Source organism: Diadema antillarum, unplaced genomic scaffold (genome assembly GCF_040938485.1).
Source record: "Diadema antillarum isolate AM-2024a unplaced genomic scaffold, OU_Dant_1.0 scf00000191, whole genome shotgun sequence".
Lineage (NCBI taxonomy): Eukaryota > Metazoa > Echinodermata > Echinoidea > Diadematoida > Diadematidae > Diadema > Diadema antillarum.
In genome coordinates this window covers 1,439,498-1,454,523 of record NW_027271080.1, presented here as the reverse complement: position 1 = coordinate 1,454,523, position 15,026 = coordinate 1,439,498, and the positions used below count along the sequence as shown (strand labels likewise).

The 15,026-nt window shown below is 39.1% G+C and overlaps 1 protein-coding gene across 1 annotated transcript; it reads right to left on the bottom strand.

The window, feature by feature from the left end:
- Positions 1–740: 740 nt before the first annotated feature.
- LOC139723445 (monocarboxylate transporter 7-like) lies at positions 741–9,229 on the bottom strand. The gene is made up of 6 exons (XM_071634689.1): positions 9,064–9,229; positions 7,391–7,687; positions 4,408–5,063; positions 2,761–2,989; positions 1,459–1,602; positions 741–1,039 (listed from the first exon to the last, which is right to left on the bottom strand). The coding sequence occupies exons 1-6, from the start codon at positions 9,227–9,229 to the stop codon at positions 741–743; spliced, it is 1,791 nt and encodes a 596-aa protein (XP_071490790.1).
- Between the last annotated feature and the right edge of the window lie 5,797 nt (positions 9,230–15,026).

Genomic DNA, 15,026 nt, shown 5'->3' with positions numbered 1-15,026 from the left:
ATGGTCACACGGCCTGCATGGTTTAGGACCCCGCTGGAATTTGACACCTGAGCTCCATTGTCCTTGTGTGCATATTTTATATTCACGACAAAATTCTTTTAGCCCACCTTCCATTTATGTATTTATGCCAATTGTTACGTCATCATCTATACCTCCACACCCACTTAAATCCTTACAATCTCAGTCGTTGTTCTCTCAATGTCCTTACTTGTAGTAGGTTATAGTTGCAACATGTGACCTTTCAGTGTTTTATTCTGTATTTTATATAGCAACATTTGATTTGATCATGTTCGTTTTAATCGGATCCCCCAATTATAGTATGGTCTAAAAATATCTGTACTTATGCTTCCCCTAATCTGATTTTACCACGGGACCTGCGGCTCTATACAAGCTTGCTTTTACGCAGGCCCCATCATATTTTTTTTCGCATTATGATCTCAGTTTAACTCGCATGTATACAGACCTTGTGTATACCAAGACAAACTTTTGAACATTCCGGTGAAGTTCTATTTTGAATTATGTTCTGTATAGATTTCGTATCAATTTATTTTATATTGTGATATATGTGAGAAATATGAAAATAAATTGAAAATGAAATGAAATGAATGTCCATGGATTGTGTAGTATAGGTCCATGTATGAATTAAGGATTAGATACAGAGTATTGTGAATAACAATTTGTTTTACGTTGTATCTATACAAATGGACAGCTTTAATAGGCCACAGGTTAAAAAAGGCATTCTACAAGCTGGTAATTTCTGTTGAGAGGTCTTTGCATTCCTCGGTATCGATGCCACTTTCTAATCCAGACACGTCAACACGGAGACCGTCGTTTCGATCTTGGTTGAGAGATTTCTCAACATTCCTCTGAGCGATCGCTGAATATCGGCGACCAACTCGTTCGAACAAGATGAATCGATCCGTGGCAAATAGTCTCTGGTACACAAGAGCAAGGCCAAACAGAGCCGTGGAGGCAAGGAAGACTCCCACGTTCCCGTAATACGCCGTTTGGTAGGTGCCAGTCTTATCTACACTCCGACCTGCAGCATTCAACAATGAACAAAGGTAAGAACAAGAGTATATATCAATTTCCACAAACAACCTGAAAAGAGCATAGAATTATAATTCAACTAGATAGAAAACAAAGCATCTCTGTGCGAATTAAGTGCATTTCTGATTGTACAACTTCATTAAAAAAAATAAAAAATGTGCATATAAACATTACAAAACCATGCAAATATCGTTCAAATCATATCAAGTATTACATTGCATATTTCAACTTTCAGGTAGCTATAAGCATTAAGAAGACGGCAAGTTGAACTCACCACGCCACCTTAATTAGGACCAAAAAGGTGACAAAGCGAGTTTTCTTAACTAGTCAAGACACCTTGTCGCCTTTTCTTCTAAAAAGGAGAACTACACGTGTCAGTTTTGTTATTGAGGTCATCGATGTTCTTACCGAATACAGCTCCTAGTGTTCCACCCACACCGAGGGATACCTCCATCCCTGCCCAGAAATGGAGGCGATACTCGTCTCTGAAGATCTGCTCACCAAGGGAATGCGATAGGGAATCGATAGAAGCTAGTACGAATATCCCCTGTACTGTTGGACAGATACAAATTGAGTGTTAAGTGATAAATAGATGAATTTACTTAGATTGATAGATAAAAGGAGCGTTATCACGATATGTCAGTCATTTCGTCGGTTTGTGTGTCCATGTGTATTTGTTTGAGCATCTTTCTTTTTATCCGTCTGTCTGTGTGATTGTATGTTGTGAGCGTCTGTGCCTCAGGGTTTTAATTGTGGATCTTCTTCCACGAGGAAAGGAGTTGCATGATTTTCACTCTTATCCTTTTCGTTTACCGCTTTATGTAAACCAAACTGTCTTACACTTTAAAAAAAAAAGGAGAGAGAGATAGGTTCAACTTTGCTCCTTTACAAGGTGTTAGTGTCACGTACGGGAGCACCTTCAAAGGTTGAACCTTACACCTTTCTGGTCTGCACTCTGAAAGGTGCCCCCAGTTTCACACTAATAAAGGTGCAAACTTGAACCTATTTTTCTTAGAGTGTGTGATAGTGCATTTTGTTTAACAATGAATCTATACATCAAACAAATTGTTTATTTATTTGCACGCATACTCTCACAATCACAGCATCTTTAACATCTGTTATTTTGTCACGTATTCTAGGAATTCCTTTACTTATAATCGTAAATAATTATACATCTCCTCGTCTCTGCGGTACCCAGAACATTCACGCCACTTTAATTGCACAATGTACTGTAGCTACAAAGAGGGACTTGAGGTTTACTGACTGTCTAATCAATTACAGGCAAAGTTTCAAGCTTTTAGGAATCCCGAAAACAAATTGCCCTAATTCTGTTGTGGTTGCGCGTATCTAATTAGTTATCTTAACCGTATGGACTAAAATCGTGTCGTATCGCACGCTATGAATCTCCTATGTACACAGTCTTGAAGAGTAGGCCCAAGTCCTCAAACACAATGTTGACTGAAATGACAGTCATACAGTGGACCCCCGTTATAACGAACTCCTCTGGACCTCAGGTTTTCTTTCGTTATATTGAAATTTCGTTATAACCGAACAAATATAGTAACAGTAAAAATACACAGTGTGGATATCGTTGCGGCCTGAATTTTTAATTCGTTGTAACCAGAATTTCGTTGTAACCAGAATTTCGTTATAACCGTGTTCGTTAAAACAGGAGTGCACTTTTTACAGAAGTACCCGCTTGATCTTTACCTGCTGCCTGAAAGAAAATGTACGGCTTTGATGGCGGGATCTGTGACATCACGAAGATGAGAAGGGCGCCGACGCAGTTCGCCGCCATGACGATAAAGATCTTTGGAATCGGCAGACGATCGGTGATCACGCCCAGTGCGATCTTCCCGAATACCTCCGTTAAGCCCATGGTCGCCATGACCAGAGCTGCCGTCTTCTTGGAGAATCCAGACGAAATCGTCATGTTGACCTGTAACGTCAGTAGTTATCAACTCATGAAAATCCCTGCAAAAGTATATCACGGGTTGAAATTGCTGCAAGCTGGAGTTAGATGAAATAAACTTGAGACCGGTGACAGTTTCATTAGAATCACACCCAAAATGACTCGATATGATATTATAAGTCCGTTTTCAGTTTTCACAAAGGTTCTTCAGATCAGATCAAAAGCTTTGCATTTAAGTCTTGAAACTATATAGGAAACCAAAAAGGAGAGCGAAATAGCCGCACGTATATGCATATCAGCGCGCGTTCATTGCTAGTACATGTCTTGGATTTCTTTTGCTGTTCAGAATGGCAATATGTCATGCGAACTTTGGTACACAGTGAACTTTTGCGTACTACATAAACTATCAATATTGTAACTGCCAACTCTTTATATTAGCTACATTAGGAAGCTTTAGATTTGCGACGCTGACGTTTAAGACGATTGGTCGTTCTCGTCTCTCCCAGGCCTGCGTGGTGTTGCAAAGTAGGTTTAGATTTATACGCGAGGACGCAACCTAGAAAATGTAAAATGGCGCCCTCACATGATCAGAGAACCAAATAGCTCCCTGCGTCGTGAATTGCGGACGCAGAATCAGGCTAGAACGCGTAGTGAAAATTCAGACCACGCGAGATGTAAATAGATCGATTTAAAAAGCAATTTTGCGCATGCGCATAGAACAAGTGCTTTTTTTTTTTTTACTCTGAACGTCCGCGTTGTGAAAATCTAAGGCTTACTAAATGTACTTATATGAGAGAAGTCGGTGATGTCTCGGCCGTCACGGCCATACGAGTCTACAAAGTTTGTACACAAAACTTCATCACATTGTTTTCCTGTTTCGAAAAGAAAATAACTAACGACAGATTGCGTGCCGTTCGTATACCCAAATTAGTGTTGATTATTCTCAAACAATTCATCAATTATATTTTCTGTACAATTCAAGGACAAACTGGTTGTAAGGCATCATACCCCTGCCTCGTAATTGTCGAGTTTACTCAAGGTGTCTGTTTGTGGATTTTGTTTAATATTTTATTTTTTTAGTATACAGGAAGCTTTCCTGATTTTCAATGATGTTATAAATATTTGGCGGATCTCATTATTTTTTTCTTGCATTTTTACTGATTGTAATTCTGTTCACTAAAAGGGAAATATAGCATTTTGATACAGGAGTTCGTCTTGAAGCTTACGCTCAATTCCAGTTTACCAAAAAGGTGGTGAAAATGAGAAGAAGAAAAACATCCCGAAATGCTCTTGAAAGAGCAGTGATGCAATGGTAACTATAGATTTAATACCAGACTGATAAATGTATATAGTGAACCATAATTAACATCCTGTCTGATGGCAAGGAATATATTTCGGTCAAAGTGGTCGAACTTATCGCATACTGAGTATTACACATTTGGTACCGTGCTGAAGTATGCAAATGACAGAGCTACAGCCGCCGTTACGAAGCCCAGCTGCGTCAGCCACATTTCCGGCATTCTCAGGATCTCGAGACCATGGAGCCAAGTGTTTGGTCTCTGTTCATCAGCGAAACCTTTCAAAGAGTCAGCTGATGAAGGTCCTTTACCTTCGTTTAGTCCTTTCGTGGTACGATCAAAATCTGCTAGGACAGAGCTAGTGCCCACATGGGGGCTAGATTCATGGCTCTCTTCAGAACTGCCATTTTGATAAAATTGCTGGACCGAGTTCTCTGTGGCTGCGTCATTTTCGAGATGTAATGTCCTCGATTTACGGCTTTCAGGTTTGTTGCTAGAAATGCTGTCATCGGTGACGGGAAATGGTTCCGCCCTCGGCTCAGGTCTCTGTGCAACTACATTGTCAGAGCCATTAATAGCCTCCAAGTATTCTCGCTCTAACTCTACGTCCTTTCGGTCTGGACCAACTTCACGTCCATCTGCGGCAGGGCGGGAATATTGGCGTGGTTCAGTCTGGGCAGGAGTGAACTTGGGTAAACAGAAGTATCCAACCATGGCAATGATTCCCGACATGACCCTCATCATCCCGCGCCAGCCGAACCGGTTAATGAGGGCGTAAACGACTGGGTTGAAGATCAAGACGCCTGATAAAGAATCCAAACAAAATGATTAGCTTTAAACGTCGCAAACAAGCTTTCACACAAAATAAAAAGTTACATTATAAGTTATTCATTTTGTTTTTGAACATGTGCAGATGCCTTCAGTTATTCTCATTGCTTAACAGCAAGCGTTACACCAACCAGACAAAACAGACTATAAGACTTGAAAAACAAAAAGCGAAGGTTATGTGATTTAGTAACGAACCACAAATAAAAACCGGCATTTGTTTGTCGTTAAAAGATACAAACAAACAAACAAGTAAAAGGGAAATATCAGTTCTGGAAGATCAGGGGAAAAATCTTAATTAGAAAAAAATTGATCCAGGGTGAACGCATTTGTACCAAGCTGCGCAATGACAAGGAACGTGATCTTATCAAGGAAAACGACCTCACCAAACTAGACAGGATGTCTTATTGGTCATTACGAACTTAGGAACTCTGCCATTTTGAAAGGAAATCTAGCATATTCAACAGACCATAACATTGACAATAATATCACTTCAATCATACATTGTAATATAGTACATACTCCAGTTTAAGCTCAAAATGATATTTCAATTCACTACATTTTCCTTAACTAAGTTTTCTCTGCTCATTTATTTTGATACAAATTCAGAATGTCAGATTCAAATACATTTTAGGTAGATTCTAGTGTTTGTACAAGAATGTAGTATTAAAAATGTGTATATATATATATATATATATATATATTTAAATTATATCCTTGTAGTATATGTCACATCCGATCATAAAGCCCTATACTCCGTACAAAATGCATGGAATGGATACATAATACGAAATGGTGCCGTTGGAGGTATCTTTTTTTAAAAGCAGTATAGCAATACATCTGGTCAGATGTTTAATTGAGAATGTCTCAGGTGACTTTTTTGTTTGTGTTTTTTAAATAATTGCTCTTTTTGAATACGGTATAAATGCAGGTCCAAACCCCCAACAGGCTTATTGGACACAAATATTACTTGATTATGATTCTTGAAAAAATACTCGTCTGCATTTCCAAAGAGAAAGAGATCAAAATTTCGCATAATGATCTAAGATGTTCGTTTTGAATGTCGGGATAGAGATGAAAAAGGTTTAGGGGTTGGTTGTTCAATAAAAGATGATTATTAATGAGTAAGAAGCAGCAATCTTGAAGACAGTTTGTTTGTTTGTTTGTTTGTTTGTTTTTATTAGTCACATAGTTGAAGTCCTCCATTAGTCCAGAGGTTGTATATCAGAGAGGCAGTAGGGATATGAGAATTGATATAAGCAGAACAATTCAAAGGCACAGAAAAAAAAAACAATCAAAACGTTGAGATAATACATCTTAACCGTGAAACAAAACGTAATTAAACAATGATAAACATACTATGAAGAGTAAAATAAATAGCAATTAACAGTTGTTTGAGGCGCTTGCCTTCGCGTCATTAAAAAAAAAAAACAAAAAAAACGAACTCTTCAATATCAACTACCATGTTGTGTGCTACATGTAATAAAAAAGTTTATGCTGCCTAGTACTCAAATGTCTTCAGTTAGATTATTGATAATCGTATACACCGGACGTGAGTATAGATACATTCATGTTTCTTGAAATCTATTATGGGTGTATTTCAGTTTCATGTGGCTTTAGAAAAAGTGCTAATTCACAATTCAAAGTTGCTCGATAGATTTTGATATCGACAGCAAACAGTAAAAAATATGTTCTTTTATCTCTTAGCAATAAATCAAGAAAAAGTATATTAGAGGATATTTTGATACTTGCCGATTTTGATTGCAATGAATTGACAAATGATAACCTTTATCCAATTATTTTCTATAAAAGTGGGGCTCTCCATGTCACTGGAGAGAAGGACCTGTAGGTCTTGAAGACATTACTGGGTAAATATAAAATTGAAACAAACTCCTATATCTGTGAGAGCTTCGGTTATCAATACGAGGTGTGACAAGATTTTCAAAGGACCTCGAAGGTTCCTGTGCTCTGTGAGCCAAGTCCTCAACAATTGGAGCCCAGCGAGCCCTCGTGAAAATTATGACAATTCTAAGCTAAGGTAATGCATTGGATGGCTTGTATATTGACGAATATCCTTTCAATGATCATTAAGAACACCTATAAAAATATGACATACCAACGCATTTAAAAACACATATTCAAATTCAAATTCAAATTTACTTTCATTTCCGTCTTATAAACAAAGAAAATTAAAATATACAATGTATATATTATTTCTAATAATTGCAAAAACGTCAATTTGAATTCAATTCAATTTGAATTTGAATTTGGAAACACATAAAATTCTGACAACGTTTCAATTTACCTATATTGAATCCAGCTGACACCATCCCAATTGCCAATGAGCGATGCTTATCTGGGAAGTAGCCAATTGGACAGTTGATAGCACAGCATACAAGAAAACTACATCCTACTCCGTAGAGACAGCTATAGGAAAAGTATATGATGGAGATGCTGTCGGCGAATGAAGTCGTAATCGAGGCAACGACGCAGAAGGTGACGCCCACGCAGAGAGCCAGACGGTATCCTATTTTCGTGGTCAGCGGTGAGGTGATTAGACACGCCACCTTAGCCATCCCAAACGAAGATGTTCCAACATAGCCTGAAACGATATCACAAGGTAAGCCTACTATTCGCAAAAATATGCGAAAAAAATTGCGCAGTTAGCATGTGGTTTACATTTGTTTCTCCCTGATACTATCATGCTAAGCAATTTGATTTTGTATTTTGTGTGTATGTGCGTGTGTGTGTTTTTTTTTTCAACGATTTATACCTTAAAAAGAATGATGTTCAGTTCATCTACAACCATTGGAAGGTGTAAATCTGACCAGATGGACAAACTCAGCAAGACGTCTTGATGATAATGAAAGCTGTACGGACCATAGACTAGATCTGAACGAAAAAAATATTATACATGTCTTGCTCCATGTTTCTGATGCAGGCTGATTGTTGCACAATATCCAACCTCTAACTCTTCTAAAACGCGGCACACACACACACACACACACACACACACAATGACAAAAACACACAAGATTACAAATGTTTCCCTTCAAAAATCCCTGGAGAAAATTCTTCATATTTTTTTCAACCAATAATTGTTGTTGAATTTCCAATCAATGCAGAAAGGCTTATTTCTCAAGCTGCAGCGTGCTGAATTGTTATCACTTGTCTTCTTCATTTAAAGTCACGTTCACGACACACTGTCAGAGCATGGGGCTACTAGTTGCTAAATAGTCAGTATTTATTATGCTGGTAAGAATGGGGATTATTTTACTGGTTTCTCATTTCATTTCATTTTATTCCCTTATTTAAGCACGGCACATGGCACTTCAGTCCGGAGACGGTTCTTCTGCAGGTCCGTTTCTTTATAACATGCTTCTGCCTTTCTTTCTTGTTAAACATGGTGGAGAAGTTACAGAAACAATAAAAGGCTTTATCTCTGTCATCTTTACTCGATGTAGTCTTTTGCAAAGGCAGCTCGCAATGGACTCGCACGCACACAGTGATTGGATAGGAGCGAGCTCGCGCGCTGTATATGCGAGTCCAATACTCTCTGTGTGCATGTCATCAATTAATTATAGCGAACTGCCTTTGCAAAAGGCTATACTCGATGGCCCTTTTTATCTGTGATCAGCTCAGTCATACTGGTGATAAAAACACATAAGAAGTAACGGTTACAGCTCGTTATTCCGAAGGTTCGTTATTCCAAAGGCTCTTTATTCCTAAGATTCGTTGTTCCGAAGGTTCATTGTTCCGAATTTTATTTTCGGATTAACCAAATTTCGGAATAACGAACCTTCGGAATAACGCCACAAATATTCGGATTAACGAACCCTTTTTCATTTTCGGATTAACGAACTTCTAGGTATAGGGAATTAGCGTGTTTCGGATTAACGACCCTTCGGAATAACGACCCTTCGTAATAGCGAACCTTCGGAATAACGAACAGCACCCAAAGTAACATTCGATCTTTACCCGTTTCGCTGACCCCAATACCGAATTCCTCCATTAGGGATTCCATGAGGAGGCCAAAGGAATATAGAAGGCCGTGGGAGACGGTAAGGAGCATGGATGCCGCAATGACCACCACCCAACCCCGCTTGGCTTTGGCTTTAGTCCTCAAGGTGGTCAGAAAATCCATGTTTTCCCGTTGACCAGATACCGCACAGCTGTACCTGCAATGAGAATGTCTTTCTTCATCAAAGACGTCAGTGAAATAAGTTACGGTTCAGTAAAAAGCAGAACGAAATCGGAAAAGAACTGAAATAAAAATGAAATCCATCTATCTGAATTCAAACAATCTGAAGTTATCTTACATGATAGTGTAGCTACTGACATTTTGAAAAAAAAAAATGCATATTTTCATGGGCCGGTGAGCTTACCTTATTAGGGGATCCTTGAGAATCGCAAATCACCTTCCTATTTTGTATGCATGCTTTATTTGTTTCTTCCTTTATTAAATTTGGCCCAATGCCAACTTGAGTGTGTCGCACTTGTTTGAAATTCTTATTCGATTCAAAATTGCTTTTGTTTCATTTTGATGACGCCATAACTGTGATAAATGAATAGAATTGTAAAATATGATCATTTTATGTTACCTCCAATGTATTTTTTAATTCGATTTGATATCACTTTGTTCAATAAGCAGCATCTGCCTTACCCTTGATTGACTCATTTCATTTCATTTTATTTATTTTCCACATCCTGATAAAAAGCATTTGCAAAAAATACAGGAATGATACATACACAGTAGGACATTGCAACAATACAAGAAAAATAAGTCCAACTTACAAGGATTTTACAACAGACAAACACAACATAAAAGCAGCTATTTCAGTTTGTGGGGGGGGGGGGTCAACATAGACCGTTGGTCTTTCTATGGCTGATCCCAAGTGTTACAGCAAAGAATAGTTACATTGATGCAATACACACAAGAAAAACTATACTACAAAAGTGCACAATACATATAAGAAGGCAAGAGTAATCAAAGTGTGGTGCTTGTACACTGCATAAGACTTCAAATTTATAATATATCTTTATGAACAAGGAATGATTTGTATTTTCTTTTAAATATTGAAAGTCTATTAGACAGCTTTATCACATTTGGCAAGTCGTTCCATAGAACAGGTCTCGTTATTTGAAAGTTTATCTTGAAATGCAATATCTAAAATTTGGGATATACAATCTATTCATCTGTCTAGTATTATATTTATTCTTATTTTTATCTACACTCCTTTTATGTTTAAAGATGTTGTACACTTAACCAGCGATCCCATTTCATGCATCCACTGGATCACCTAATTTATCGTGACAATGATTTTCTTATTATTCTAGCATCATTAAGGGTCCTATTATTTCACTCAGGGTTTGGCAATAATTGAGTAATCACAATTTTAAAGGAGTATCTCCAATTATTACATTCAAGGTCAATAATCATTGCTTTTAAGGCTGACGTTCTAAAACTTAGCATCGATATTGTACAGAACATTTTTTTTAATATAATATCGACCCTAAGTATTTTACATTTCAACCCTCAGTGTAATAATCTAGCCAAGCTGAACTAAATAACAATAAATTTTAGAACTAAAAGGGGTAGCTCAAAGCCCAAACGTAATAGCGATCCAACATGTAATAACTTTTTATGCCTTTATGTATGAGTATCGTAAAGAAAGATTAAAAAAAAACCTTTCTGTATTATTTGCTTTATCGACCCTTAATGTAATAACATCTAAATTTTGAATATCGACCCTAGATGTAATTACTTCTACTTAATAAAGTATTGATAAAAAGAGAGTGTATTGAAAAAGAAATAAAGGTAATAACTTTAACCCTAAACATAGTATTGACCTGTAATAACTGATAACCCTCGTATATGTAATATCAACCACTGGCGTAGCCAGGGGGTGGGGGCGATGGGGGCGGTCGCCCCCCCCCCCCCCCCCCCCTAGATTTGGACCGGGGATTTGGGAGGCGGGAAAAAAAATGCGTGTATACTGTATGCATGCCCATGAAGCGGGTCTCCTTTGCAACCTTTCATCAAAGAAGATATCTTTTTTAATATTTCTCTCAAAGTGTGCACCAGATCGTTGAATTTCAATTCAAACTATGCAAAATCCCCCTCCCAAACCCTCCCCCTCTGTGCCTCTTTCCCTAGCCAAGTACACTTTTTAGATTTACAAAAAATTCTGAATAATTCTGAGTGCACAAGACTTATCACTTATATTCCGAAAACTGAAGGTTCCCTCATGTATCTTAAGGGGAATTTCCCCTTTTAATCGACCCTTTCCTCCCTCAGCCCCCCCCCCCCCCCAAGAAAAAAAGCAGTTTTTTTTCTTTTGGTGATTTCTCAAATGTTGATTCCATCAAATATGCGTATACCAGATATCTCAATTTCAACCTTAAAAAGATAAAAGCTCCATCGGAAGGGAAGGGTGGAGATAACACTCACCCACGCCTTCTCCCTGCCCCCCCCCCCCCCCCCGGCCATGCAAAGAAGTAGACTGTGGCTATACCCAGATCGCTTTATTTCAATTCTAAAAACGCAAAAGCTCCGCGAGCGGGAAGGGTAATCCCCCTTCCCCTAAGCTCTATACCTCACTAGACTTTATACATACGCACAGATGATGCACATTCGGAATAAGAGCTAAATTCCGTGATTTTAACACTTCGAAGAAAAAGTATTGCACCAAAAATTTGCACCAGATCGCTGAATTTCAAGTCTGAAAACGCAAAATCACCTTCGTGTGCGAGGGGATATGCCCCAATCTACACCCTCGTGTGCATGCTTTTTCTGTTTGATTGCTGAACAGACATCGTTCATGATATTCAGTGTAAGAATTAATACAAGAAGACTAGTGTATCTAAATTATACCATTCTATAGGCAAATTGTTCAATAATAATCTACACTAAAATACTGCAACATTAAACAAGTGGGACTGTTTCAACTCGTTAAAACACGCAAAAACATGCATCAAATTGCACCATTTGCAACATCAAAATGCAAAAAGTTCTCGCCGTGGGAGGGGGGAAACCCCCCTCCCACACCCTCCCCTCCCCCCTCGATCGCTCCGCTCGCTCGGGTTCAGTCGCGTTCATGATATTCAGTGAAAAGAATTAATACAAGAAGTGTATCTAAATTGTACCATTTTATAGGCAAATTGTTCAATAATAATCTACACTAAAATATACTGCTACCTTAAACAAGTGGGAATATTTCACGTCGATAAAACGCGCCAAAAACATGCATCAAATTGCACCATTTGCAACATCAAAATGCAAAAAGTTCTTACCGTGGGAGAGGGGACACCCCCCTTCCATACCCTCCCCTCCCCCCTCGCTCGCTCCGCTCGCTCGGGTTCAGTCGCGTTCATGATATTCAGTGAAAAGTATTAGTACAAGAAGTGTATCTAAATTATACCATTTTATAGGCAAATTGTTCAATAATAATCTACACTAAAATATACTGCTACCTTAAACAAGTGGGACTGTTTCACGTCGATAAAACGCCCAAAAAAATGCATCAAATTGCACCATTTGCAACATCAAAATGCAAAAAGTTCTTACTGTGGGAGGGGGACACCCCCCTCCCACACCCTCCCCTACCCCCTCGCTCGCTCCGCTCGCTCGGGTTCAGTCGCGTTCATGATATTCAGTGAAAAGGATATATTAATACAAGAAGTGTATCTAAATCATACCATTTTATAGGCAATTGTTCAATAATAATCTACCGGGTACATCAAAATAAACTGCTACCATAAACAAGTGGGACTGTTTCACGTCGATAAAACGCGCAAAAACATGCATCGAATTGCACCATTTACAACATCAAAATGCAAAAAGTTCTTACCGTGCGAGGGGGGACACCCCCCCTCCCACACCCTCACCCCCCCCCCCCCCCCCTCGCTCGCTCCGCTCGCTCGGACTCGGTCGCTTCGCTCCCTCGCAGACTAACCGCCCCCCCCCCCCCCTATGATGAAATCCTGGCTACGCCGTTGATATCAACAATAATCGAATATTTACGATAAATGTTATATCGACCCTAAATTTTATAACTTTTCATTCTTGTAGAAAAAAAAAGTCCAGAAACCTATTAATCAAATAGTGGCAAGCCAATGGAGTAAAATGGAGTCAAAAGTGGTCTGAGCTTTCGATCCTAGCAGAATCTTCGTCAGAGGCAAAAAGATAAACATGTAGCAGCACTGTATTGCGTTACCATGGTGACCACAGTGCACAGCTCTGGCCTCTTGTATTTACATTGATTTGGGAAAAAGAAGGAAAAGTCTGTTTAAAACTAGGACGGGTGCCTGCTATTGTATTTTTATAGTTTCTTATTATGGTATAGGCAGTAGAAGTGGGCACTGCAAAATGCATACAGCACAGCACCACAGCTGACAGTTGACCGCCCTGCCTGACCTTTTTAATAAAGTACCCCTTGGATCAAAGCCACATTATCACTGACCATAACAAATCACCACCTCTTAAGGAAGAACACCGCCACTGACTCCTCACTCTTTAGTGTTTCCGGGGTCGTTTTTCTTCCAAGTTCAGGGCAAATAGATCTCATTGTGCGTATGAATGAAAACAGAAATAAGATGACATGGAAATATACCAGTTGCTGTCTGATTGACGCGTCCTAAAGCCAGGCAACTAAAAACAAAATCTGACCCCAGACTGGACGGAGACTTCGTGTGCATCTTTGACCCCTCAAGAGGAAGTAAGTTTGACCACGACCTCCACTCCACTGTCATACCGAGCCATATAAAAATCCTGAAAACTCGGAAATATAGCAGGACATTGAAATTGCCATTGACGCTGATTATGCTGCCCGAGATCAGCTCGTCTAGCTGATTGTTTTCCACAACTTCATGACTTTTGGCTGAAAACTGTGAGAGGACTTTGTTTCGTCAGGCAGTCCTTACTTTTCTGCCCATGCCTCGACAGCCTGAAAAATATATATTTTTTTTTTTTTCTGGGAGGAGAACAGCACCGCAGCCCAAAATCAGTTTATCACAACCGGCAATTAGAAACTGTTGACTCTACATACACACGTGTATAAGACGACAATGTTCGCTCAATCTCTTCCAATGACTGCCACAATGCGGCATCTATACATCGTTTCAGTCAACTCTGACTCTTTGCTCCTAGCCTCGTTCACGTCGAGCATCCGGTCGACCGTCATCCTGTTCCGGCCGTTTCATCTTGTTCTGGACCCGTCGTGTTCGAGTTTTTCGCTCTGGTCTCGTCTTTCGCACTCATCTTCGACGACGCCGTCCTCGCGAAGTGACGCACGCCATTCAGTGGACTTTCGCAGAACATTCCGGAATTAACATAAACTGGAGATTTCTCGCCCTGGTACACCTTGTTACATTATTGGTGGTGAATGTTTATATCAATGTTTGGAATTTCCTAATTCGGATAATATCTGTGGATCTACATTATTGAGCTTGATGTTGAACAAGTCAAGAGGGGTAATGTACATCTGTTCAATTTATACCTAGTTTTAAGCATTATTCGGAATGCCAGAATAATGTAAGATTTTTGTCTGTCACTACAACGCTACAACTGACAGAATATCGATACCGGTATGATCCTGATCGATTGTAAATAAAGTCCGTTCGATTGAGAAGGCCATTTCCGATGGAAACCGAACTGTCTGATATGTGTTTGCTTTAACCTCGTTGTCCCGTAAATAATAAAAAATAGGAGCATTGGTTATTGACCCTTGCGCATGCATCTTAAACAAGTCAATAACAAGCACTCACACAATAATACAACAATACCAATTCTTCCTAAAAACATGTGGGGTAAGCAATGACATATGACTACACACAACAGACATAGTTTGAGGAGGGCAGTGGGACACGTACACGTAAACAATAAAAGCAACAGGGGTTAGTAATATAAGTCAAAGGCAGGGAGCCAGACAAGTAAGGAAGGG